Source organism: Zeus faber (assembly GCF_960531495.2).
Source record: "Zeus faber genome assembly, chromosome: 2".
NCBI classification, from domain to species: Eukaryota; Metazoa; Chordata; class Actinopteri; order Zeiformes; family Zeidae; genus Zeus; species Zeus faber.
In genome coordinates, this window is record NC_137189.1 from 39,966,294 (window position 1) to 39,994,194 (window position 27,901).

General features: G+C 48.9%; 2 protein-coding genes and 1 long non-coding RNA gene across 4 annotated transcripts in view; 2 read left to right on the top strand and 1 right to left on the bottom strand.

Annotated features, from left to right (window-relative positions):
* Positions 1 to 1,534: 1,534 nt before the first annotated feature.
* Positions 1,535 to 14,263, bottom strand: LOC307248138 (FUN14 domain-containing protein 1-like). Its single transcript, XM_080024401.1, has 5 exons — positions 14,130 to 14,263; positions 5,591 to 5,756; positions 5,123 to 5,198; positions 4,543 to 4,668; positions 1,535 to 3,251 (listed from the first exon to the last, which is right to left on the bottom strand). The coding sequence occupies exons 1-5, from the start codon at positions 14,152 to 14,154 to the stop codon at positions 3,174 to 3,176; spliced, it is 471 nt and encodes a 156-aa protein (XP_079880527.1). The 5' UTR covers positions 14,155 to 14,263; the 3' UTR covers positions 1,535 to 3,173.
* A 425-nt stretch (positions 14,264 to 14,688) lies between these two features.
* On the top strand, positions 14,689 to 21,314 carry LOC307248139. The gene is made up of 3 exons (XR_013844762.1): positions 14,689 to 14,804; positions 16,378 to 16,463; positions 20,904 to 21,314. It is a non-coding gene; the product is annotated as an uncharacterized lncRNA (long non-coding RNA).
* Positions 21,315 to 23,299: 1,985 nt separating this feature from the next.
* LOC307227516 (lysine-specific demethylase 6A-like) overlaps positions 23,300 to 27,901 on the top strand; it is a 60,863-nt gene continuing 56,261 nt past the window's right edge. For both annotated transcript variants that reach the window (XM_079996863.1, XM_079996864.1), the window contains exons 1-2: positions 23,300 to 23,763; positions 23,906 to 23,981. In XM_079996863.1, coding sequence (XP_079852989.1) covers positions 23,609 to 23,763; positions 23,906 to 23,981 — 231 coding nt within the window. In that variant the 5' untranslated portion in view covers positions 23,300 to 23,608. The remainder of the gene's footprint in view (positions 23,764 to 23,905; positions 23,982 to 27,901) is intronic.

The window sequence follows — 27,901 nt, forward strand, 5'->3', positions numbered from 1 at the left end:
AAAACAATGTCTACTATTTCTACTATAAAAAAGTTTCTACTATAAAGTCGTTTTGAAGTAATTTATTATTATTATTATATTTATGATCAGATTTTTGGACCATTTTGTGTTAGCCTGTCTAATAATACAGTATAATAATTAATTAAAATAATGTTTACTATTTCAACTATAAATCAAAGTCGTTTTGATTATTGTTATTATTATTATTATACATTAACATGGTCATTATTCTCAAAAATACTGATTGATCATCTGAAGGACAGGCCTATATGCAGAACGCTTGAACCCGGGTGCAGGGACCTATTAATGATGAAGCAGTACAAATACAAATACAAATACAAATACAACTTGCTGTTCACTTTCCTACTTCTCACGACCAGGGTCCCGTTACAGGTGACGTGATCCCGGGTGAAGGTAGCGGCAGGCGAGGTCATGGAGATCGGCAGGCTCCGCCCACTGGAGGTGACGTACGGAACCTTTTTTCACACCCTCACAAAAAATAAATCCAAATCATGCATCATCAAAAACTAACATGGTAATACTAATTCATAATAACAATAATAATAACCTGCAATCACATAACAATAAATAATCATCATTCAATCCAATCCAAGAATGAGGTACTTTGATATTAAATGTACCTTGTAATGTGAGTCGATCAACAAATGTCCCGTTCAATTTCTCTGAAACCACTTCTCTACAGGTCATTTCCATCGAGGGTGAAGTAGATAAGAAGTCACCCAGGGAGTTCTGGAAAGGCGGCGCCACGGCCGGGCGTCGTTCCCTGCGACGGGGTGTGGTAGCGCCACGTGGCGCCACCAGAGCGCGCTGTTTACGGAGAGGGGACGCCTGCAGGTTGCCATGGCACCGCATCACTTCTCTGCTCATCATCATCATCATCATCATCATCAGCAGCATCATCATCCGCAAGCTTCCCCCCATTGGTGGAGCGTCCGGAGCGGCTGCCGCCGATCTGATTGGCCGGTGATGTGGTCATCACATGCATGGCAGCAAAAAATAAATAAAAAAGTGTTGTGTGGGGTTACCCTTCCCTTTCACACAAAAACACCAAACCTAAAATGTGTGTGGATCACACCGCACGCCATTTATAAATGTACAAGAAAAGATTTGAAGGGGGAAAAAAAACACACACACACACACACAAAAAAACAAACCCGGAAGGTTCAAATGTGGACGTGTAAGAAGCGATGCAAATTCTGAAAGAAACAAAGGAAGACAAAACAAAAAAAAAAGCTTAAATATGAGAGCCCACATGAATAAAGGGACGAGTTTCCATGGTAACAGGGAGGGGCGCTACCGCGGCCGGCGATAATATATTTAATCATTCTTGTGAACGATGTAATTATCATTTTCATGACAATCTATTCTATCTCAGTCCCCTCGATCTGGCGTCAGAAGGGATGACGACTACGACGACGGTTTAAACTCAAAGCAAAACAGACATGCTGTGTCTTCCCCACAATAACTATCTTGCAAAACCAAAACAAAAAAAAACACACACACGGAATATGAATATGATTAAAAAGCAAAATACAGGCAACTTTATTTCAAAACGTCAACACAAGAGACAATATTTACAGAAATCATCTGAGATCAAACAAACGCTAAAATCAAATCCAAAATACAGCAAATATGACCGTACAAAACAAAATAAATAGTCACCGGGAAAACTAGGAATGGCCACCAAGGCCCAGGTCGAGACGTTGTAGTGCACATATTGCAAGACGTTCTATCAGCAGAGGTGGAGGCTCCCGATTTCAGGAGGTATGGAAGTCCTGCCGCGTCTTCGCTCCAGTTTAAGCAAACACAAAACCCCCCGGAGTGGAGTTTTTCTCTCAGAACCCGGATTTTCCCGCCTCGGATGAAGGGGAAAAAAAAAAAAAAAAGGGGGCAAAAAGCAAAAGAGATAAAAAAAAAAAAAAAAAAAAAAAACCCTAAAACCAGCGAATCACTCAAGTCGTTGGAAGGCCCCGCCCTTCGCCTTGCAGCCCACTCTTCTTTTCATTGTTACCTTATGACAACGTTTACACATTGAAACTGTTTTTACACCGATGATCGCCTTGACGACGGGACCAGTGTGAGATTTGAGGGATTTGTTTTTATGTATTGTTTTTATGTAGTGTTTTTTGTTTTTTTTACTTTCGGTGACAAGAATATCCCACGGCCGTGTGCGGTTATTAAAAAGGCGTTAATGAGCCAGACTTAGTGCGTTCAGTGCTCGGCCACGACCGGAAGAACAAAATAAGCGTGGGTTTGTTGACGTGTTGCGTCGTCGCTTATTCGCCCCAAGGCCATCATGCTGCGTGTATTAAATATTACTCTTGGGTATGTTTATGTACAGGTCTCGGGGGGGGGGCTGTATATTTGACGCATACTGTTTACATATATCTCTCTTCATCCTGAGCGACGGGAAGAGAGGATCCAAACCTCTTCCAGTCCTTTAAAAACAGGACATAGTAACATAGTCCAGTGGGGAATGGTTTAAAGCCGTGGTATTCAGACCTTTTTTGGCCGAGCCCCCCCCCCCACCCTTCTCCAAAAGTCCAAATAAAAAAAATGCGTCATATGCAAACGAATGCACTTCGTAGTAAACCACGTGGAGTCGTCGCATTCATTTGTGGCTTAATTGCCCAATTCACAGGGTAACGGGGCAGCAAGGTGCACAACTACTGAAAAAATATAATAAATAATGAAAATCAATTCAAATATGAGCAAATTATATTAATAATATATACAATAATAATATTCTATCAATTTTAATACAATATTATATTCAACATATTTAATGAAATTAAACTAGTAATGCCACAATAGTGCTTAAAATATATATTAAAAAGGTCTTTTATTTCTATTATTATTATTTTTTTTAAACCTTAATTTTCTTGTGGCCCCTTGCAATTACACCACACTTCACTGGGGCGGAGGGGGGCGCGGCCCACAGTTTGAATACCACCGGCTCAAAGGATTATTATTCACAATGTCTTGTTGGAGGAGACGGCGCCTCGGGCCGAGAGGTAAACAACAAACGCGTCCTGTGTCGCGAGCGGATTCACAGTTGCGGGAGCAGATCCTCGGCCGGGGACCTGCGGCGCCCCAGGAGCCTGAACAGCGGGGGGTGGGGGGCTTTTTTTGTTTTGTGCTGTTTTTCCTCTTTATGAGGCCAGGCCCAGCAGGAAGCCGCCCGCGAACCCACCGGACACCACGATGTTCCTTTTTAGGAAGTCCATGGCCTGTGAGAAGAAGAAGAAGAAGAAGAAGAAGAAGAAGAAACAGGGGGGGGAAAAAAAAAAAAGATCAGATCCAGAAAGTAACAGTCCTGCCATTTTGTGCTCCGCGCACCGACCCAGCTGATTCCACCAGAGGTCCCACTTTTCCTTTTAACTTTCCCGGTCACAGGTTAAAAGTCCGCGCCGGTAATTCGAGTCAACGATGGGGAAATCAGCAAACCCACATGAAGAGCTCTCCTGCCAGCTGTTCTATGCGGGTAGTTGCTGTAATGTGCCGCAGCCTCCACCGGAGGGCGTCGCTGTTTTCTATGAGCCTCCAGTATCCAAATACAGCCCATCAAAAGGTAGGAAATGAAATGTAGGCGCACGTTATTTTTACAAGACTACATCCTGTAGAGGGGGGGAGGCGGGTTGAAAAGTTCAATCTTAATCAGGACTCAAGATCACCCTATTCAAATTCATTCTGAATTCTTGAATTTAAAAAAATGCCTCTCTGAGACGTTTCTTAACCACAAGATGAACGCGTTCTGGACTAAGGTGATGGAGGACTAGTCAGCTCCTTCTCTCTGGTCTTACTCCAGATCAACCTGCGCCGCCCGGAGGCCGCGCCCGTTGATCCAAAGATAAGAGCTGCCTCAGCCCAGCTTTCATTTAAGATTCCTTCTCCGCCTACATCAGCTGTCGTCTTCCTTCGGGACCAGGGCAGACTTGGGGCAAGTCTGAGGCTAATCTCGAACCGCGAGTGGGAAACGCGATTTGGGTTGGTCCGGATCAAAAGTGTGATCAAGTCAAAGATCAGGCCTAATCTCCACCCGTCCGGTGTCGGTGAGTTCAATTCAAGAGGTTCATTTGTCACATACAAATACATACGTTCATACATATACGCAGTGAAATGTCTCAGCGACGCACCCGGAGATTACGCACAATTTGTTACTTCCTGCCTAGCACCTACTGAAACCAACTGATTCCTAAAACGTAAAGTTAGTAAATAGAATATAAATAAAATAAAAAATAAAAAGACTCAAAAAGGTAACACAAAGCGTGGGTACAAAATAGGAGGGAATAGAGCTATGTTTATGGGATAGGCTATTTGGAATAATGCACCAACTGTGCGCCAGTTGGAATAAAAACACTAAAAATGTGCGTAACGCAGCAAACGGGCGGTGCCACGTCCAAATCCCAAAACCGCCCCGACGTCTTTTTTTTTTTTTTTTTATTAAAGTTGCTCCGAACGGGTCAACGCACGCAGCGGGAGTAGGGGACGATGAAGGCAGGAGGGATCGCGGCTCCCTACCTCCTCGATGAAGGAGTTGATCTCGGGCGCGGCTTTGGCCTTCTTCTTCAGGTGCCTCTTGGCTTTGTTCACGTCCTTCTCCACCTTCTTCCAGTCCACCTGCACGTAGCCGCTGTGGTTGGCCACCTGTGGGAGGGCGACAGGGTTGAAAACACCAGCCACGCCGGCCCGTTCAAACCGGCTTGCGCACGCGGCTTCTCCCAGACGGAGGCGAAATGAGGTTTCCCGCGTCAACGCCAACGCGGCTGCCGGATCTACCGAGGGAAGTACGCTTCACATGCGAGGCACGGCGAGCACAAACCCGGAAGTCCATCCATTCGCCCGGACCCGGTACGCGGGAAAAGCTGCGACGCGGCGCGGGCGGAATTCCGGGGCGCCCCACCTTCGTTTTCAACTCTCGCGGCAACGTTCCCAAACCGAAAAAAGGCAGTTTCCGTGGGTCGGGACTAAAGGTGCGGCTTAGTCTCAAAAGGAGGCCTGGTCGGTGTCCGCCCAGAGAAACGGAAGCCACCACCTTCAGAAGTACAAGAGCACCAACACGTGAATCCGGTGACGCCGCACGTCTCCGCGGTGTCCTCACCTGCAACAAGAGGAGCCCTCCGCCCACGGCGGTGGCCGCCATCTTCCCGACCCTCTGGAAAAGGTAACCTGCGCAGCTTTTTTTTAGGATAATAGAGAACATGACGCATTATGAGGAACATGATGATTAACCATGAAGACAAACTGAATTTACCACTCTTAAAGTTGATTTAAAAATTGAATATATTGATCATTTGTGTCCCGTTTTTGATCTGCTTTTTGTCCAAATTATGCAATTTTCCAGCTCCACCCATTTCAACTCAATAAATCATTTTTTTCCCCCGGATTACTTTCTCCCCTTCGCAACCTGCCGATGAAAAAAACAGAACCTACAATCAGAGCAGTTTGATCCGCCCCACGGGAAGAATTTGATTAAAATTTACAAAATCACCATGGCACCCGGAGCCCGCCGCCCCCTCCACGGCGGAAATGTCAACATTTCGGACAAAAAGAGATCGCCGCGCCTTACCACCCGGTGACCCCTCCGATCATGATCTGCGTGGCCACGGAGTACTTCTCCACGACCGGACCGGAGTTGTATCCAAACACCCGGCTCCACCAGCGGTGACCCCGGGTGTATTCCGTCAGGTCCACCACCTCGTACACCTCATCGTCGCTGTCCGGGTCGTCCTTACCTGCGCAGGGCGTGGCCACGAGAGCAGTGAGCACACCCACCATTACTGGACAGGTGGTTAAAGTGGGCCCTGCGTGGCGTGTGTGTGTGTGTGTGTGTGTGTGTGTGTGTGTGTGTGTGCGCGCGCCGTGGCTGCATATTCAGGAGTTGTTCAGAGGGTCCAACCTGTTCCTGTGTGTGTATATATATATATATATATATGAGTGCTGGGAGAACAGTCTAGGAATAGTGCCTCTGCCACTGGATTTCTTTGCCGCACTGGATTTTATTTTGCATTTCTTTTTAGAGAAACCTCTCGGGCGAAATGTAACTGCTCCCAAAACGACAATTTCCATATAGGCTCGATTTTTACATTGGGGGTGAGGGAAACGACATTTTGATGTGTGCGCGGAAAAAAATATTTAAAATACATACATATACATACGGTCGTACATATATGCAGTGGAATAAAATAAGATAAGATAAACAAAAAGTGACAACAGAAAATAGAGAGCATATGAGGGTAAGCACTATAAACAATATAAAATATGTAGGAAGAAAAACACCATAAATAGGAATCAGAGTACTAAGAGTATTGCACATACTTGGACACATTGCACATCAGGGATCGTACTTTTTCTTTGATTAAAAAATTGTGCTTGGATTTTCCACAGGGATGTGTGTGTGTGTGTGTGTGTGTGTGTGTGTGTGCGTGGTCTGCTGGCTGCACTGCTGTTTATACAGTCCGACAGCCGCAGGAAGGAAGGACCTGCGATGGCGCTCCTTCCCACACTTTGGATGAAGCAGCCTATCGCTGAGGGAGCTCTCCAGTGGCGTCAAGAGTCTCATGCATGGGTTGGACACTCGTTCTCCACCATCATTTCTCCCCCAAATGTCATGAGGACCCGGTGATAAGCTCCAAAAATACTAAAAACACTAAAATGTGCGGAAATGTATGGTAAAATATTTCAGCCGCACTCTTATTTTCCCCAGAAGGAAATGTTGCGCAAATAGTGTGACATCTCGTCAACTATTGGCCGAAACGTTCCACAAAAATGGTGTAGCTCACCCACTGGGATTGGGGCTTTACGGTCGTGGGAGTTGTAGCGTGGCCAATTCTGACTAGAATAACAACATGTGTAGTAAAAGCAAGTCTGCATCACTTACTTTGAGCAAGAGAGCACACTTCAATAAACCTTATCGCCCCCACAGCCAGTGTCCGCCGAAAAGATCTTCTAGGCCCGGCCCGACGATGACAATGACTGCCTGAGTTGAGAGCGGTACGGCCCGAAAGCTATGATGTCATGGCGGTCCATGCCTTCAACGGCGCAGGCAAACGGCCAAATCGGACTCGAGACGACGCACCAAATGACACGCCGCACTGGCGGCGGAAGAGAAGCGTCGCTCGCAAGTGTGCACAGCAAGTGCGGGTGTCGGAACAGATGCTGTCGCAGTGGGGAGCGCTTGCTGGTTCCGATGGCTCGGGCCACGGCGGGGGGCCGGGGCCGCTCAGCTACGTCAACGCATGTACTGTTTATTCCTCTTCTCCAGCTGGATGGCCACGGGTCTCGCCATTCCCCACCAGAGACAATCTAATATCTAATTATTATGGGGGCAGTAGCTCAGGAGGGAGAGGGGGTCGTCTAGTCAGGGGAAGTCCTCCTGGTATCCTTGTGCAAGACACTTAACCCCCTAACTGCTACCGGGCACCTCGATATGGCAGCCCACTGCTCCTAGATAGGTTAGGCTACTAGGATGGGTAATTGCAGAGAAATTGCAATTTTCCCCCTTGTGGGCCTGATAAGGGTATATAAAAATGTGCGCCGTCATATGCAAGAGGTTTTTCTGTGTAAGGTGAAAACAGTAAATATTATATATGTGGGCTTGGGTGCGTAAGGCCACCTCGGGTGAAAACGAGTTGAGCTCTATCAAGGGATAAAAAGACACGGTCACTATTTATTTTTTCCAAATACAGATTGAAAAGAGAAAATGTCTGAGTTTGGTGCAAAAAAAGGCGCGAGGTCACCGAAATCGGTGCATTGTTGTCGATGCAGTTATCTTTTTAATAATAGTCATTCACTTGATAGTCAAAGTCTTAAGTGAAGTGACCAAAAGTTCGTTTTTTTTCTAATCCTGTAAAACTTCTTAAAACCTCAGTTATGATGCCGAGCACGGAAGCCCGACGATCAAATCAAGCGGGCTTCCCAAGCCGAGCGCGAACGGCCAACCATCTCCCCCCGATGGAGGCGCAATCCTGACGCCGTTTACTCGCTCACCAGAGTATTTGGAATTTCCACGAGAAGAAAATACGTCCATAGTAACACATCAGAAACCACCGGCTCCAAAAACAGCAACGGGCAGTTTGGGTGGACTCCTCTGTTCTGTGACGCTCGTTCGCCGACGCAACCGCACTTGTGAAAGCGCACAACTTTTTGACGCGACGTGGCGCACCGTCACGTCACAGTGACGTCACTGTGATGTCAGAAAGCTTGTGACGTCACTGGACCACCGGGGGGAGTTTGATAGAATGGAGAGATATGCACGCGCACACGCGCACTTCCAATGAAGTTGGGATGCTGACGTAAATAAAAACAGAATACAATGATTTGCAAATCATTTTAAAGCTATATCCAACGTGTTGCGGGCATCAGATTCAAAATGAGTCAATATTTGCAAAAAAACAATAAAGTTTAACAGTTTGAACATTAAATATCTTGTCTTTGTAGTGTATTCAATTTGAATATAGCTTGACAATGATTTGCAAATCATTGTATTCTGTTTTTATTTACGTTTAACACGTCCAACTTCATTGGAATTGGGGTTTGTGTATATATATATATATATATATATATATATATATATATATATATATATATATATAAATAAAAATAAGTGTGTGTGTGTGTAGGCCTGTTTCAATTAGCACTTGTGTCTTCATCTGTTTTTTTACTTATTTAATGGACAGGAATTAATTGAGACCGGCTGGTGCAGTTGATCAGATAAGTTGCATCTGCTTTAGCGTTTCAGGGTGTTCGGGACGATCTGCGGTTGCTGAAGTGAACCAAACAGTGGCCCAGCTTCACCCCTAGGGTTCTAAATATGTTTGACAATGGCAAGCGCCAAGCTGGCAACCGCACCATTCGTGCCCCGCTGAAACCCGTCGTCGTTCTTCTGCAAGCATAGGTGTGATGAATGTCTAATGTTTGATATGACTGTGATAATGTCTTATATATATTATTCTATTTTTTAGAATAATATATATTTTTTTGTTTCAGTTAGTCGCTAGGTAGGAATTAGCTTAGCTATTATGTTCGGTTTAGTAATTATTGTGCATTATCTCCGGGTGCCTTGCAAAGACATTTCACTGCATATATGAATGAACGTATGTATATGTATGTGACAAATAAACCTCTTGAATCTTGAATGTCCTCGTTCACAATGAAGCATCAATATAGGAAATTGTCACCTCTGAGACATAAAAGGCAGGTGGAGGACAGGACCCGTTTGCCTTATTGATGTGAGCACATTTGGAGACATTTGTCACAGCCGCGGCGTCAATTTGCAGCCAATTAGTGGGGTGATCAATGTAAACGCCGTAAAAACAGTTCATCTTCCACATCTGTGAGCTTCCTTTGCAGGTTCATAACCATGATCACACACAAAGCATTTGATAATATTCTGTGACAACCTCAAGACCAAAGTCTATGCCGAGCTCATTGAGAAATGTTCCCCGATCGGGGCAGAAAACCCCTTGTGTGTGTTTTTCTACGCTATCCTCCAACCAGAGACTGACAGCAACATAAGGTGTTTGCGTACCTAATGAGGCAACAGCCAGCCGGCCCGTCACCAGGGGCAAAAAAATAAATTTAAAAATCTGTGACAAGGGCACTCGTGACACAAAGTGACTTTAAACCCAGCAAACACAGGCCAGACTGCGGAGTAAAATGGTTTATTTTCACTAAATATATGGTTCATGTCTTACCGTGATACCAACTTGGAAGCACACTACTTCCTTGACTGTCTATTGGTGCGCAACAAGTTGTTCCATGTCAACACAATTAAGGAGGAATTAATGTAAAAGCTTTACGTCGACACACCAAATACAGGATAAAGGCACGGACACACCTGCCGGCACACATGCGCTGTAAAGCGACAGATTTCAAACGGAGCTCGGCTTCATCCAGCTGCAGCTCCACGGCTTCGTGGAGAAGATTCGATTAGAAGATGATTCAAGCAATTTTTCAAGAGGTCATTTCATTTGCTAAGTGAACAGCTCCACCATTTTAATGAAAATAAATACAAACGGCGCTATCTATCTACACAGATCAGCCACAACATTAAAACCACCACTTATAACCACTAATATTGTGTAGCTCCACCTCGTGCGGCCAAAACAGCTCTGACTCATCGTGGCATGGACTCCACAAGACCTCTGAAGGTGTCCTGTGGTGTCTGGCACCAAGACCTGAGCAGCAGATCCTTTAAGTCCTGGAAGTTGTGAGGTGGGGCCCCCATGGATCATGCGTGTTGCTCTAGCACATCCCACAGATGCTCGATCAGTTCGGACCCTAACCCCAACCATCCTCATGATGAAGAAAACATGATTCATCAGACCAGGCCACCTTCTTCCATTGCTCCATGGTCCAGTTCTGAGGGTCACGTTCCCATTGAAGGAGCTTTCAGTGGTGGACAGGGGTCAACATGGACACTCTGACCGCTCTGCAGCTACACAGCCCCATACACAGCAAGCTGTGATGCACTGTGTATTCTGACACCTTCCTACACCTTTCTATCTTACGCTTGCCAATTTTTCCTGCTTGCCAACACATCAACTTCAAGAACTGACTGTTCACTTGCTGCCTAATATATCCCACCCCTGGACAGGTGCCATTGGAACGACATGACTAGTGTTATTCACTTCACCTCCGTTGTTTTAATGGTGTGGCTGATCGGCGTAAATTGAATATGGAAAAGGAGAAGGTTTAACTGTTTGGCACGCCAACAACAGCCAGTCGATTTTGAGCCAATACACCCACCAACGCCGGGTGCACCAAAACCCTATCGCCGGCGGTGTGACCACACCATTAGTCTTGTGTTGCTCACAGCTACGTGGTCAAGACGTAGTCTACACGCCTGTCTCTTTGAACTAACCGTGGGGACATTGCCAGAGAAAAATGCACCTGATCAATTCTTTGAATGATGTTTTACATGTTTTATATCGGACAATAGCCTTTTGTATGTTATGTAGCTTTTAAAAACACATTGCCTCTGGGTTTTAATGACTGTCTCTCAGTTTATATGAAGAGACTGTCATCTAAACAATGCCAATTGTCGTATTGAAAATACCAGATCACATTCCTCCTTCACTCAACCTTGCGTGGAGATGAGGGTAACTTGACAGAGCATTGTGTGTTTGGTTGATGGCATAGTCAGATTGTACCTGTGACCTGAGTTTGACTGTTAAACCATTGTATGAGCTCTCATCATTGATTGGATTCGATCAATTGATGACTGAGGGGGCACAGTCTTGTAAATGACAACTGACCAATGGCACACAACCTTTCATCGGTATGAAGCCCTCTCCGTCAGTAGTAGGGGCAGACTGGTCAGAACACTGCTTTGGAGCAGCACTGAATCTTTCTCTTTATTCTGCAGAATAAATATCTTTAATACTCCCAGTTTTGTTTTCCCTGTAGCGGGCAGATTAACCTCACCGACCACGCAGGAGAAATTCTCCAACAGCATGCAAGACATTCAAGACTCAAACTAGTCTTTTAAATGACTCTGGAGTCGTGAGTCAGTCCAGCAAGACTCGTTTGTTCGCAACTGGGCAACTGCAGCCCCAACTGAGACTTGAATCGCCGACAAAAAGGACCCGAGATCCCTGAGTCATGAGTCAAGAATGCGCCTCAACTAGAGGCAATGACTCCTGAACCGATTTGCGAGTCGTGAGTCAGGCATGCGCATCAGCCCGTGAGAATTCCATTTACAACTCAAGAGCCGACTTTGTCTCTCATTCACCCAAAGTCACAACCAACTGAATCAAACGAACGAAGAGTCGGAAATTTTAACCAGTCGCACTAAGTTGTTTATTCTTTCTTCATTTGTCGTATGTATTGTAGTGTTGCTTGTGGGGTCCCGCAGGGATCAGTACTCGGTCCTTACTGTTTAGCATCTCTATGTTGCCTCTTGGAGATATCATATGCAAATATGGAATTAGCTTCCATTGCTATGCTGATGACACCCAACTATGTATACATGCCCTTAGAACTAACGAAACCACGCAACTGTCACCCCCTAAAGGCATGTCTGGCTGAAATTAAACAGTGGATGTCTTGAAATGCCCTGCTTTTCAACTCATGAGAAAGCTGAGATGCCGCTTATTGGTCCTGCTCGGCACAGGCACCTGTTTAAGGATACTGCTGAACATTGATAGTTGTACTATTACACAAAGTAGCTTGAGAAAAAAATGTATGAGTTATATTTGAGCCCACGCTCTCCTTTCAACTGCATATTAAGAACATTACCAGAACTGCATTCTTTCATCTTCACAATATTGCTAAGATACAGCCGTTAGATACGAGACCATAGTTCATGCGTTTCTAACATCCCGCCTAGATGACTGTGATGTGTTGCTGCCTGGCCTTCCCATGTCTAGTATTTAAGAGCCTTCAATTAGTCCAAAAGGCTTCGGCTAGTATCTTGACCAGCACTAGAAAAGTTTGATCATATTACACCAATATTGGCCAACCTTTCACTGGCTCCCAGTTTACCTCATGCGACTTTAAGGTTTTGCTACTCACTTATAAAACACTACACGGCTTAGCACCATCGTATCTTACTGACCTAGTGGTTCCTTATGTACCATTTCGAGCCTTACGCTCAACGACATGCTGGCTTTATAGCAATTCCGAGAGTTAAATAGATCTACCATCATTGTTGCCCAGTTGGCATCCACTGCCGCCTGGCCATCCTGGAAGGGGGGGGGTCCCTCCTTCTGTGGCCCCTTCTCAGGGTTTATTCCTTCCGCCCCCACCCTAAGGGTTTTCTGGGAGTTTTTCCCTTGCCCGGATGAATAAGAAAGAGTCTTTATTTGTCACACAGCACACCACACTACAACACATGCTTGCACACACACACACACACATACACATGCACATGCTTTGGATGGTGGCCGGTGAAATGAGGCCTCTGCATTTAACCCATCCTGGCCTGTCCTTCCTCCGGGGGGCCACACAGCCAGGAGCAGTGGGCAGCATACGTGGACGCGTCCGGGGACCAGGCGATAAGTGTCTATCGCTGGTCAGACGATGATGGGTGCATGTTTTTGGTGGGGGTCCGTACTGACGTGAGGTGGAGGAAACCCCACGTGAGCACGGGGAGAACATGCAAACTCCACACAGAAAGGCCCGAGCTCAGACCAGGGGATGTCGTTGATTTCGATGTGAATTGTGGGTTTGTGAACCCCCCCCCCCCCCCCGAGACTGTACTGCGACAAAGGGCGATATATATAAACTTGACTTGGACGTATATATCGCCTGCTTTTAATGCGAACGCAACGCCGCTTTATTGATGCTGCAATTCGTGTCAGACAGAAATAACGGTTGCACCTGCTCGTGACAACAACTTGAAGAGTGTTCAGGCATTTGCCCTCAGCCAAACTGGCTTTACACCAAGCTGGAGGTTTTGCGGGAAGACTCTTGATTTGTTTCAGATCAACCACCGCCGATAAAGCGATGAAAATTAATAACAGAGCGACAGTACCAGAGTTAGCTGGCTGACAGAAATGTCTCTGACCATACTAAAGCCTATGCATTCTATTATCATATTCATTTTTAGGCAATTTAACTTTTTGTTTTTATTTTACCTTTTTTTTTTTAATGACTGGAGGCTGTTGCCGGCGACTCGCGTTACTGTTGAAGTCACGCCGGATAAATAAGAATAGAAGGCAGCAACCCCCCTCCCCCAGGTTCCAAAGCATGGTTGTCAGCGGGTAGGAAGGAGAACTTCCCACCTTATTACATTTCACTGCATATATGTATGAAAGTATGTATATGTATGTGACAAATAAGAATCTTGAATCTTGGAAGCTCGTAGCTCCCATCCTGCCCACGCGCCGCGAACGCCGCGTCGCCCGGCTCCTCCTAAAATGGAAGATTCCCCCAGAATGCATCGCGGCCTGTGACGTCATCTTCCCCTGACTCGGCGCGGTGGCCGCCTGGCGGTGGGCGGTGTGTGTGTGTGTGTGCGTGGGGGGGGGGTTTGTTTTTTTTTTTCCTCCGGGCGATTCGTTGCATTCGACGGCGCGACAACGCGGTCGTCCGCGGACGCCGGACGGCGCCGCGTCCGCGTTGCCTCCCGTCAAGTGAACGGTGAACAGTAAGCGGCCACTCACCTCCCCTGTGCTCGGCCTCCGCCATTTTGGAGAGACGCCTGCGTCGTGTGACGTCACCGCTGTCAAGGCCGTCGACAGCGGTGATGCTGCGTCGCTTCGGATGTCGGGAGTCGGTCAATCGGGGGTCGGTTATTGCCAGACCGCCCCCCCGCTCCCTTCCGAACGGGTTCCTTTACCTCTGTTCGGGGAAACATGGGAGTTCATCCGCATTAAACGCGCGTTTGCCTGGCGAGCTGGTGGAGTCTACAAGGCACGCGGCTTATGTCAAACCAGCTACAAACTACGGAGGGGTTTCGATGGGGGTTTAAGACATGTTTCAAAGAGCCAAGTAGACGCGTATTCACCGTGAACCCCGCTGCCGGGGCTTCGGATCTGTTATATCGGTGAACGCCGGCCCCGACCACCCGCCCCGAAATGCTGACCTGGTGTTGCGACTTCAGCGGCCGCTCCCTTGGGCGCATCCGAGTAGCAGTGCAGATTCTTCCGAGTTTCGGGTTTAATGGAACGCGTCGTGAATCCCCGCCCATTGAGCGTGACGCTGCGCCACGTCAGTCCGCGTCTGAGCCGACGCTCTGAACTTTCCTCCTTCGTCTCAGACGTTTTGTCTTCTCAACCGTTCCTGGTGGATGAACGTTTGGGAACCGAAAAGCATCAACATAAGCAGCGGATGTATATGTATGTATTTACACATATGAATGATATGTGTGACGACAGAGAGACAGACAGACAGACAGATAGATAGATAGATAGATAGATAGATAGATAGATAGATAGATAGATACAATAGATAGATAGACAGACAGATAGATAGACAGACAGACAGACAGATAGATAGATACAATAGATAGATAGACAGACAGATAGATAGATAGACAGACAGACAGCTAGATACAATAGATAGACAGACAGACAGATAGATAGATACAAAAGATACAATAGATAGACAGATAGATACAATAGATAGACAGACAGATAGATAGATAGATAGATAGATAGACAGACAGATAGATACAATAGATAGATAGATCGATAGACAAATAGATAGACAGATAGACAGATAGATAGATTGACAGACAGAAAAATAGATAGATAGATAGATAGATAGATAGACAAATAGATAGACAGATAGATAGATTGACAGACAGAAAAATAGATAGATAGATAGATAGATAGATAGACAGACAGATAGATAGATCGATAGATAGATAGATAGATAGATAGACAAATAGATAGACAGATAGATAGATAGACAGATAGATAGACAGATAGATAGATTGACAGACAGAAAAATAGATAGATAGATAGATAGATAGATAGATAGATAGATAGATAGATAGACAAATAGACAAATAGATAGACAGATAGATAGATAGACAAATAGATAGATAGACAGATAGATAGATAGATAGATAGACAAATAGATAGACAGATAGATAGATAGATAGATAGACAGATAGATAGATTGACAGACAGAAAAATAGATAGATAGATAGATAGATAGATAGACAAATAGATAGACAGATAGATAGACAGATAGGTAGACAGATAGATAGATTGACAGACAGAAAAATAGATAGATAGATAGATAGATAGATAGATAGATTGACAGACAGATAGATAGATAGACAGACAGACAGACAGACAGACAGACAGACAGATAGACAGATAGATACAATAGATAGACAGATAGATACAATAGATAGACAGACAGATAGATAGATAGATAGATAGATAGATAGATAGATAGATAGATAGATAGATAGATAGATAGATAGACAGACAGATAGATACAATATATAGATAGATAGATTGACAGACAGAAAAATAGATAGATAGATAGATAGATAGATGGATTGACAGACAGATAGACAGACAGACAGATAGATAGATTATTCATTGCTGGCGGGAGATAGCAGTGTTACAGCAGCTCACATCAAACATACTGTAGGTAAAAAATAGGTAATAATAATAATATCACAGTATTAATGGAATACATGTATGTGTATAGATAATATTTACATCCATATATAATCAAATATTATATTACAACAACAAAAAAATCCACATCATGACATCATCTCCTCGTGCGAAGTTCCCTCTGCGCTTTTTTTTCCACCTCATTTGCGCTTGAGACGCGTGAGCGCAGGCTGTGATGTAGCGATGAAAATCAGGGTTGTCGGGGATGCTTTTCTTGAGCGGGAGGGGGACGCTCATTATCAATGTATGACAACACATGTACCCTCCCCAGGACGACATGACGTCTTCCAGTGATTTAAAAGAAGCCCGTCATCAGCTGGAGGGCAGGGCTGACATTTCCACCAGCAGGACGATCATGTACGTATATGAGGGAGGGGGAGAGGGAGGGAGAGAGAGAGAGAGAGAAGGGGAGAGGGGGAGAGTGAGGTGAGCGAGAGAGAGGGAGAAAGAGAGGGGGGGAGAGAGGGAGAGAGAAGGTGAGAGGGGAGAGAGAGGGGGAGAGAGAAGGGGAGAGGGAGTGGGAGAGAGAAGGGGAGAGGGGGAGAGAGAGAGGGAGAGAGAAAGGGAGGAGGGGAGAGAGAAGGGGAGGGGGTAGAGAGGGGGAGAGAGAGAAGGGGAGAGGGGGAGAGAGAGATGGAGGGGGGGAGAGAGAAGGGGAGGGGGTAGAGAGGGGGAGAGAGAGAAGGGGAGAGGGGGAGAGTGAGGGTGAGGGGGAGAGAGAAGGGGGGAGGGGGGGAGAGAGAAGGGGAGAGGAGAGAGGGAGAGGGAGGGTGGGGGGGAGAGAGAAGGGGAGAGTGGGGTAGGGGGAGAGAGAGAGAGAAGCGGAGAGAGGGGGAGAGAGAGAAGGGGAGAGGGAGGGGGAGAGAGAGGGGGAGAGGGGGAGAGTGAGGTGAGCGAGGGAGAGAGAGAGGGAGAAGGAGAGGGGGAGAGAGGGAGAGAGAAGGTGAGAGGGGGAGAGTGAGGTGAGCGAGGGAGAGAGAGAGGGAGAAGGAGAGGGGGAGAGAGGGAGAGAGAAGGTGAGAGGGGGAGAGAGAGAGGGAGAGAGAAGGGGAGAGAGGAGGTGAGAGGGGGGAGAGGGGGGGAGAGAAGGGGAGAGGGAGAGAGAGAAAGTGAGAGGGGGGTGAGGGGGGGAGAGAGAGAGAAAGGGAGGGGGGAGGGGAGGGGGGGAGGGGGTAGAGAGGGGGAGAGAGAGAAGGGGAGAGTGAGGGTGAGGGGGTAGAGGGGGGAGAGGGGGAGAGTGAGGGTGAGGGGGTAGAGAGGGGGAGAGAGAGAAGGGGAGAGGAGGAGAGTGAGGGTGAGGGGGAGAGAGAAGGGGAGAGAGTGAGGGGGTGAGAGAGAGAGGCGGAGAGAGGGGGAGAGAGAGGGAGAGAGAGTGAGAGAGGGGGGAGAGAGAGTGAGAGAGGGGAGAGAGAGGGAGAGGGGGGGTGAGCGAGAGAGCGAGGGGAGGGGAGAGAGAGACAGGGGAGAGAGAGGGAGGGAGTGAGAGAGGGGAGAGAGAGGGAGAGGGAGGGTGGGGGGGAGAAGGGGAGAGTGGGGTAGGGGGAGAGAGAGAGAGAGAGAACCGGAGAGGGGGAGAGTGAGAGAGGGGAGAGAGAGAGAGAGGGGAGGGTGAGGGAGAGTGGGGTAGGGGGAGAGAGAGAGAGAGGTGAGAGAGAGAGGGGAGGGTGAGGGAGAGTGGGGTAGGGAGAGAGAGAGAGAGAGAGAGGCGGAGAGAGAGTGAGAGAGAGAGAGGGGAGGGTGAGGCAGAGTGGGGTAGGGGGAGAGAGAGAGAGAGAGGCGGAGAGAGGGGGGGGAGTGGGGTAGGGAGAGAGAGAGAGAGAGAGGCGGAGAGAGAGTGAGAGGGGAGAGAGAGAGAGAGGGGAGGGTGAGGGAGAGAGAGAGAGAGGGGGAGGGAGAGAGAGAGAGAGAGGGGAGGGTGAGGGAGAGTGGGGTAGGGAGAGAGAGAGAGAGAGAGAGAGAGGCGGAGAGAGAGAGAGAGGGAGGGGAGGGTGAGGGAGAGTGGGGATAGGGGGAGAGAGAGAGAGAGAGGTGGAGAGAGGGGGAGGGAGAGAGAGAGAGAGAGGTGGAGAGAGGGGGAGGGAGTGAGAGAGGGGAGGGTGAGGGAGAGAGAGTGAGAGAGGGGAGAGAGAGAGGGGGGGGGAGGGTGAGGGAGAGTGGGGTAGGGGGAGAGAGAGAGTGAGAGAGGGGAGGGTGAGGGAGAGTGGGGTAGGGAGAGAGAGAGAGGCGGAGGGAGAGAGAGAGGGGAGAGAGAGAGAGGGGGGAGGGTGAGGGAGAGTGGGGTAGGGGGAGAGAGAGAGAGAGAGGCAGAGAGAGGGGGAGGGAGAGTGGGGTAGGGAGAGAGAGAGAGAGGCGGAGAGAGAGTGAGAGAGGGGAGAGAGAGAGAGAGGGGAGGGTGAGGGAGAGTGGGGTAGGGGGGGAGAGAGAGAGAGAGGGGGAGGGAGAGAGAGAGGGGAGAGAGAGGGGAGGGTGAGGGAGAATGGGGTAGGGAGAGAGAGAGAGAGAGGCGGAGAGAGAGAGAGAGGGGAGAGAGAGAGGGGAGGGTGAGGGAGAGTGGGGATAGGGGGAGAGAGAGAGAGAGAGGCAGAGAGAGGGGGAGGGAGAGTGAGAGTGAGAGAGGGGAGAGAGAGTGAGAGAGGGGAGGGTGAGGGAGAGTGGGGTAGGGAGAGAGAGAGAGAGGCGGAGAGAGAGTGAGAGAGGGGAGAGAGAGAGAGAGGGGAGGGTGAGGGAGAGTGGGGTAGGGGGAGAGAGAGAGAGAGAGAGAGAGGCGGAGAGAGAGTGAGAGAGGGGAGAGAGAGAGAGAGGGGAGGGTGAGGGAGAGTGGGGTAGGGGGAGAGAGAGAGAGAGAGGCCGAGAGAGGGGGGGGGAGTGGGGTAGGGAGAGAGAGAGAGAGAGAGGCGGAGAGAGAGTGAGAGAGGGGAGAGAGAGAGAGAGGGGAGGGTGAGGGAGAGAGAGAGGGGGAGGGAGAGAGAGAGAGAGGGGAGGGTGAGGGAGAGTGGGGTAGGGAGAGAGAGAGAGAGAGAGGCGGAGAGAGAGAGAGAGGGGAGAGAGAGGGAGGGGAGGGTGAGGGAGAGTGGGGATAGGGGGAGAGAGAGAGAGAGGTGGAGAGAGGGGGAGGGAGAGAGAGAGAGAGAGAGGTGGAGAGAGGGGGAGGGAGTGAGAGAGGGGGGAGAGAGAGAGGGGAGGGTGAGGGAGAGAGAGGCGGAGAGAGTGAGAGAGGGGAGAGAGAGGGGGGGGAGGGTGAGGGAGAGTGGGGTAGGGGGAGAGAGAGAGAGAGAGGGGGAGGGAGAGAGAGTGAGAGAGGGGAGGGTGAGGGAGAGTGGGGTAGGGAGAGAGAGAGAGGCGGAGGGAGAGAGAGAGGGGAGAGAGAGAGAGGGGGGAGGGTGAGGGAGAGTGGGGTAGGGGTAGGGGGAGAGAGAGAGAGTGAGAGAGGGGAGAGAGAGAGAGAGGGGAGGGTGAGGGAGAGTGGGGTAGGGGGGGAGAGAGAGAGAGAGGGGGAGGGAGAGAGAGAGGGGAGAGAGAGGGGAGGGTGAGGGAGAATGGGGTAGGGAGAGAGAGAGAGAGAGGCGGAGAGAGAGTGAGAGAGGGGAGAGAGAGAGAGAGGGGAGGGTGAGGGAGAGTGGGGTAGGGGGGGAGAGAGAGAGAGAGGGGGAGGGAGAGAGAGAGGGGAGAGAGAGGGGAGGGTGAGGGAGAATGGGGTAGGGAGAGAGAGAGAGAGAGGCGGAGAGAGAGAGAGAGGGGAGAGAGAGAGGGGAGGGTGAGGGAGAGTGGGGATAGGGGGAGAGAGAGAGAGAGAGGCAGAGAGAGGGGGAGGGAGAGTGAGAGTGAGAGAGGGGAGAGAGAGTGAGAGAGGGGAGGGTGAGGGAGAGTGGGGTAGGGAGAGAGAGAGAGAGGCGGAGAGAGAGTGAGAGAGGGGAGAGAGAGAGAGAGAGGGGAGGGTGAGGGAGAGTGGGGTAGGGGGTGAGGGAGAGTGGGGTAGGGGGTGAGGGAGAGTGGGGTAGGGGGAGAGAGAGAGAGGGGGAGGGAGAGAGAGAGTGAGAGAGGGGAGAGAGAGAGAGAGAGATGGGAGGGTGAGGGAGAGTGGGGTAGGGAGAGAGAGAGAGAGGCGGAGAGAGTGAGAGAGGGGAGAGAGAGAGAGAGGGGGAGAGAGGGTGGGGGTGAGCGAGAGAGCGAGAGGAGGGGAGAGAGGGAGAGTGCGCCCGGCCCCTTTCATTGGCCCAAAGAGGGTCGAGGGGGCGTGGCTACAGCTGCGCGTGGGTTCCGTGGTGAGAGGTTCGACTCTTTTTTTCAGATCCGCTCCTCGACGAGTCAGCGAGTGGAGAAAAAAGAAAGAAAAAAGAAAAAAGATTGGTTCGATTCTGCGACTCTTGGCTTGCTCGGTTCAGTCGGCGCTACTGCGCGGGGAACGAGGGAGGGTTTGCGGCGAACGATTAACCAGAGTGAAGGGGAGTCGGTTCGGCTCTGAGGTGTGAATGTTATCCTCATGTGAATAATTGAATTCTGAAGAATTTATTCAGACGTCATAAGAATGCAAACCGCAGATCGGGGAAAACCTTTAAGCCTGATCCTCTCGAAAGTATCTATTTTGACAGAGGAAAAGTGTGAGTCACAAAAATAGTTTAGGAAATAGTTTTGAATATATTATTCATATATACTATTGTGTTAAATATTAATAATATATTATTCATTTATTTGTATATTATTTATTCATAAAAAACATTTATTTAGGAGTAAATAAGTCATTCAATATGAATTATGATCCATCCCCTTGGCTTTGTTTTTCTCCCTCGTAATTTAAAGGTGCAGGGTGGAGAATTTTGTGGCACCCAGCTGTGAGGTTTCAGATTGCAACAAATCCAGCCCCCACCCCGCACCTTCCAGTGACGTAGGAGAAGCTGCGGCGGCTACGGGAAGAAGGTGAAAGGCCCTCCCTTGAGCCGGCGTTAGGTTTGTCCATTCTGGGCCACTGTAGAAACATGGCGGCGCAACATGGCGGCCTCCGTGGCGGCCTCCGTGGATGTGTACCCGCTCCCTATGCAGATAGAAATGGCTCATTCGAAGGAAACAAAAGCACAATGATTCTTGTTTTCCCGTGATCACCTACTAATTTAAACATGGTATGCATATTATATTCCATTTCTGTCAAGTCCCTTTATTATGAATTGTATGTACTGAAAAAAAAATTGCAATTAAACTCTCTTTTATGGAAAATGTCCGGCTGAGCCAACTCCTTTTTGTTGTCGTGGAGAGGAAACCAAGCTTTCCCATTTCCCGCCAACAGATCTCGGAAATCTCGACGACCGCCGCCGGGCTGCGGTTTCGACGGCCCGATCGCTTTTCAGATCCGGGAACGTGCTACTCGACAAACGACAACGTCTCACCAGAGGTCCATTCATTTCCATGGCGGATGCGAAACGCAGCGAAGACCATCAAGGGTCCGTGTCCATGCGCCGACGTTCTCCAAAAATTGCAGCAGATTTCGAGCAGAAGCCGCCGTTGTCGAGTACGACAATCTACGGTGATTGGAACGGGACTTTAAACCAAATAAGCTGCATATTTGAAGTAATGACCTTGAACTAATGACGTTATTAACGTCAACGTCACATATGAACAAGTCACGTTTTAACCGAGCAAATTGTGTAGCGTTCGAGTTTGTTCGCAATTTGCAAAGTGTATTTCAAGGGGGTTTTAAGTTTCAAACTGTACAGCTTTATTTAGAAACAAGCAAACAAAAAAAACAAGCCTTGGTTTACATAAAGTCCTGGGTTCGATTGCCTGGGGCGCTGTTGGCGCCGTGCTCCGGGCGGGTTATCCCCCAAACGGGAGCCTTTCTATGTGGAGTTTGCATGTTCTCCCCGTGCTCACGTGGGGTTTCCTCCACCAAACGTCAGTTAGGACCCCCACCAAAAACATGCCCACGTCATCGTCTCACCAGCGGTGGACACTCATCCCCGGGCGGCGTCCGCGAATACTGCCCACTGCTCCTGGCCGTGCCCCCCCCCGGAGGAAGGACGAGCCAGGATGGGTTAAACGCAGAGGCCTCATTTCACCGGCCACCATCCAAAAGCGTGTGCGTGCGTGCGTTGCGCTGTGTGACGATTAAAGATTGTTCTTCATATGCTTATACATTTCACTCATATTTGACTTATTGTTTTGCATTCATGTTTGGCGTACCCACCTTACTCGGCAATGAGGACGATTCTGATTCTGAAGATAAGACTCGGAGACCGAGCGCTCCCCACCTTCCACCCGAGACGGACGCTCGGATCGTTTCATTCTATTCTATATTATTCGACTGACTTCCTGCGCCACGTTGGCCCCGGTCTGGGTACTAATACCAAAAAAAATAAATAAATGTTTTCGCCGTGAACCCCTTCCCGAAAGCAGCCGAATTGGCCTTTTCTACACCGATGAGCGGATCCCATTTGTTTGTGAATACACCCACCGGACGGACGGACCCACGTTGGGGTGGATACTTTATTCATCCCTCGAGCGAAACGTTCGTCGGACGAGTAGAAATTTTTTCCCCAGGAGGCTGTTGTGTTCGGCCTCGAGCACATTGTGCGTAACCCGCCGGGTGCGCTGCGTTGACATGTCACCGCACACATGTACGAAAAAGCAGAAGACACGATTACGATAAGATAAACCCTTATTCGCCCCTGACGTCGTTCCCGCGGAGGGAGCACATCAGGGTACACGCGAGAAACAACACGAGGAATGGAAAACGTGAAAATAAAAATAAAACAAAAAGAAATCGCCATCAATGGGAACCAGGGTATGAGGTGCATTGCACATATGTTGTGAGGCGTCGCGCTTTCTGTGTGCGCGACGGATAACCCTCCCCCTCCCCCTCGAATGCGTTTTCGGATTCGGCGCAAAGCCGGCGCGACTCCGGAAACACGAGTCGCCGTTCAAACGAGTCGTTCGCGCGGCCTCGCACCGCCCGCGGGTTCGCTTGGGCGACACAATTAAAAAAAAAAACAACAACAAATAAAAACAATAACAACAACAACAACAACAACGTAACTTTCGCTGCTCCCGCACCGTAAAAAAAAAAAAAAAAAAAAGCGTTTTTTAAAAGGCGAAAATACGCGCCGCGTCCCCCGTACGGCACCCCCCCCCCCTCCCCCCGCGTACGCCCGCCCGCCCCGGGCTCCACGCTCCCATGTCCCCGCGACCGTCGCCCGCGCCGGAGCGAGAGAGAGGGAAAATGTGACGCCCCGCGCGGAGGAGAACCTGGAGAGTGTTTTCATCCCCCTCCCCGCTCCCCCCTCGCTCCCCCCGCCAGGGTTTACGACGTTTGGGGAAGAGGAAAAAAAACGAAAAAAAAAAAAAAAAACACAAACAAAAAAAAAAAAACAAAAAAAAAAAAAACCCCAAAAAAACAAAAAAAAAAAAACCCGCGACCGGGAGAAAAGTTTTTCGCCTATTGTTTGGGTTTTTCTCCCCTTTCCCTCCCCCTCGTCGGGGCTCGGAGGAGCGGCTCGACCCCGGGGCGCGATCCCATGCAGTCGTGCGGCGTGTCGCTCGCCGCCGCTCGGAGCCTCGGTTCTGCTGGTGATGAGGAGAAAATGGCGGCGGGAAAAGCGAGTGAGACGGAGGAGGAGGACTTTCCCACACTGACAGCCCCGGAGAGGGAGAGTCTGGTCGGGATGGACAGGTCAGAGTGGCGACGCGAATGTCGAATGTGAAAAATTTTGACGGGTTTAAACGGGGTTTTGGCCATTTAAAGGAAACCGAACCCCCGCCTCCCCCGCGCCGGGGACACTGAGCCCGCCTGTGTTTGTCTTGTCGCTTCGCAGCTCACTGTTTGGATTTCAGACCCTCCGTGAAGATGGCGCCAGGACCAGGACCCGGACCAGGGCCCTGCTGCTGAAGGTAGCGGAGCTAGACCGGTGCTTTCTCGGTGCGCCGCCGCCGGATTCACACTGCACAGCACCGCGGCTTCCACACACACAACAGGGCGTTTCGTTCTGTAGCGCGGGTAGCTAGGCTAACTAGCGCAGGCCCTTGCTGAGGAAGCCAAGGCCAGGTAGCCGTGGCTCGGCTAATATGCTAGCTAGCCGCAGCCCCCTCTCCCCGTCTCGCAGCTCGGCTAAAATGCTAAGGCGCTAACGAGGCGCAGCTCGGCTAATATGCCAACTCGCTGAGGCTAACCGTCCTCCGACCGCGGCCGTCCGATCTTCGGTGCACCTGCGGGCTACGCAGCGTCGCTGTTCTCGGCGTAACGGACATGCCCCGTTGGCCCCTGTCTGGGTAGTAATGCCGAAAAAGAAACGTTTTCACCGTGAACCCCTCCCGAAAGCAGGCAAATTGGCCTTTTCTACACCGACGAGCGGATCCCATTTGTTTGTAAATACACCCACCAGATGGACACATTCATGTTGGGATGGATACTTTATTCACCCCTAGAGCGAAATGTCGGTGCTACAGCAGCGCACACAATAACAATAGGCAATAATAACAAAGTACTAAGGATTAAAAGTTGACCGTGAACTCGTGAATGTACCAATAACTGGCAATACACAATAAACCCCAAATCGTACAGGGAAAAAAAAGGTCAATACACAAATGTAAAAAAATGAACAATAACCTTCTGGATCTGCAGCGATCAATGTGTCAAAAAATGGCAGAATGTGGGGAAACATGGAGCATGCTGGGGCTGAGCAGCACAGTGCCTTCTCCTGTTGGGACTGAATGAGTCGCAGTGTTCACGTTTATTCAAGAAATGGCTCCAGATCCACACAGGTTCCCCAAAAATGTGAGCGAGTTCACGTCGTGGAGTGTTGCAGGTACTGACCTCTCCCCTGTTACTGTTACCTGCTATCAGGCGTGTGTGTGTTTTTTGGGGGGTTTTTTTTGGCGGTTTGCGACCTGGCTCACAAATTCCGTGTCGAATGTGGATTTTTGTATTTAAAAGAACGTCGACATTTCGGACCCAACGTTAATAGCGGGGCGGGCGTAGTGACGCCGATAGCTACACCTCCCCTCTCCGGCTTGATATGGAAGTACTGTGTGGTGTGCTCGGTTCTGATGGTGTTGCCGTTTTATTCGGCCTCTGGACCAGATGTGGAGTGTTTTTGTTATTTTACGACTAATGTGGCGTCGGGCTACTTTGTTTACAATGTTCGTCACCTCCCATCCGGTCTGCACGTGCGCTCAATAATCCAGAATTGGCTGCGTTGGATGGGGGAGACGGGCTGGTGTCACCAGGGGGTGGGCTAAAAATCCATACAGCAGATGCAAATAATAGATTTATTTATTTACATTTAGGCCAGTGCAGTGTAGGCTGTGTCCGCGCAAATGCTGCTGCATCTAAAAAAAACACGTGTCAAAATCACAAAATGTCAAAGTGATGAAGAATGATGAGAAAGGCAGCGTTTTCGCAATGTTTTTGTCCGTCCACGCCGAAAACGCTGCTTCCGTCTCTTTAATCTTCCCTAACCTGCAGCAACGGAACAGGTTTACTTTGTTTTATCAGCGTGAAGCAAACGGAGCACTCTATTAACCACCCGGAGATAAGTTCAGTAGGAACAGTGCAGTCGCTGATCATAATGTTCAGACACAGGACGGTATGGCCGCGACTCCCAAAGTTGGGGAAGACTTTACCTTTTAATGGAGGCTCGGCAAACTCATTTAATGACTTGTAAACATGTCATTAAACCGTGCTGACCACACGTAAACAAACCTGTCCTCGACGGTCGCTTGTACGTCTCCCGGCGCGAGTTGATGTCAGCGTTTTCAAGATGCTCCGTGTGGAGCCTCAAATGGAGGCAGAAAAATGTGTTTTTGAACTTTTTACTGCAGTCGGATGAGAAAGAAATGACAAACGAATAATGTACCTTAATACTTGGTGTATCGCGGAACACAATTTTTATCGTGTTGGGAGCTCCCCGGCGATTGGAACCCCTAGGTAACACCCTGTGCGGACGGCAAATTTCTCGGATCGTGTCCCACGTTGTAGAAAGCGTCGACAGCTCCTGCTTTTCAGGAGGTTCCATGACGCCGTGTCTGCTCACTAGGTGGAGTGGGACACCGAGGAAGTGCTCGTCCAGCCTCCCGGACGAGGCTTTAGACGGCAGCGCGTTAGAGCCGGGATTCTCAACCTTATTTCCAACATCGAGGACCCTAAGTTTAAGACGCATAAGGCCGCCGACCCCATTCGATCAGTCTGTTTGTCTCCGGGACCCCAGTCTGTAAACTAAATTCCGCAGGATTATGAGCTATTAATCATTTGCCGTTTGCCTGTCGCATTGAACCAACCTATACACTAAAATGGGAACGCTGCTTGTCCACGTCTGGGCTTTTGGACCTCGTTGAGGCATATTGTGGTGCGTGTTTGTGTGGTTCTCGCTCACTGAAGGAAGTGTGCATTGTTGGGGTTAGGAAGCTTTCTATGAACGAACACAAACCTCGCGTGGGCGTGTAGCTGGACGAGTGTGAGAGGTGGCGGTAAGGTGTCACGCTGGTTGGTGGCGTGATGCCAGGCCGGCGTGATGCCAGGCCGGCGTGATGCCAGGCCGCCCTGCTGCGTACGCGTTGTCAGTGTGTAGTCCGAATGGCAAATTGACGAGTAGGTTATTAAAAGAAAAAACGCCCGAACATTGCGTAAGCTAATACGGGCTGCAGGGAATAATATAATAATAATAATAAAAAAAAAACAGATGGAAATGGACAAAACAACCACTATAGCTGCCCATGCTTGAAGAAAAGATCGAAGAAACAATGGTGCGGAAATGTGGTGCATGCTTAGTTTGATGAATAAAACTCCAGTTAAATCTACTTTTTGATTAAAAACAAAATATCCGTTGTTATGCGAATCATATGGATATTTGGTTTCGATGATATATTCTGGAATCTGATGTAAAAAATTTTGCACGTGCATTTCGATGACAAAATGCATGAGTTGAACTTAAATTTTGCACAACAAATGAGTAGTTTGCGTTTGAACAGCCGATCAACACAATATTATTTTTTAGCATTGTTTGTTGCTTGTATGCTCTTTGTGGTGAAATATAGGAATGGCTCAAGTGTCATTAACGGGGTATCTGACACCTTACCATAGCTCTGATGAGGAAATAAAAAAAGGTAATTATAACAACACTGTCGCAGTTGGGAGAAACATACTGTGTGAACCTTCCCGCTGATGTGACTTCCATGGAAATGTGTGCAGATGATTTCATAAACTGGCACAATCCCATCCCTTTTGTGTTGCAGCGCAGGGCCACAAGATTGTTTGCTTGACCCATTATGAACTTGTGTTGGTGAATCTCGACCGCCCCAATATGGCGACTGTGTCGGACGATATCACCCACTGAAATACAGAGTGAACCACGAACCTGCTTGTGATTTTCGAAGTTCGAAATCAAACGCTCATTTTGGGTGTGTGTGTGTGTGTGTGTGTGTGTGTGTGTGTGTGTGTGTGTGTGTGTGTGTGTGTGTGTGTGTGTGTGTGTGTGTGTGTGTGTGTGTGTGTGTGTGTGTGTGTGTGTGTGTGTGTGTGTGATTTTATTTCTTTATATTTTAGGGGTGCTACAATTTGAAATTAAACTTGGAACCCGCAAGCGGGTTGATAATTTTCCCCGTATTTTTGTGGGTAATGTTGTCCGACGTGGTCGCCATATTGGGGCGGTCGGGATCCACCAGTAAACACATGACGCGTGCGCTGGGGGGGTGTGTGTCCCTCCGCAGCGCTGACTGCGGCTCGCCTGGCTCCGCTTTGGTTCGGAGTTGGGTGAGCTGTGGTCAGTTCCATGGACAACATCCCTCGACGCACACTGCGCCCGCCCACCAGCTTA

Coding starts and splice junctions, on each gene's coding strand:
- LOC307248138 (XM_080024401.1), bottom strand. CDS start 14,154: ATGGCGGAGGCCGAGCACAGGGGAG. Junction 5,757..14,129: donor GGAGGCCGAGCACAGGGGAG/GTGAGTGGCCGC, acceptor CGCCCTGCGCAG/GTAAGGACGACCCGGACAGC. Junction 3,252..4,542: donor TCAACTCCTTCATCGAGGAG/GTAGGGAGCCGC, acceptor TTCTTCTCACAG/GCCATGGACTTCCTAAAAAG.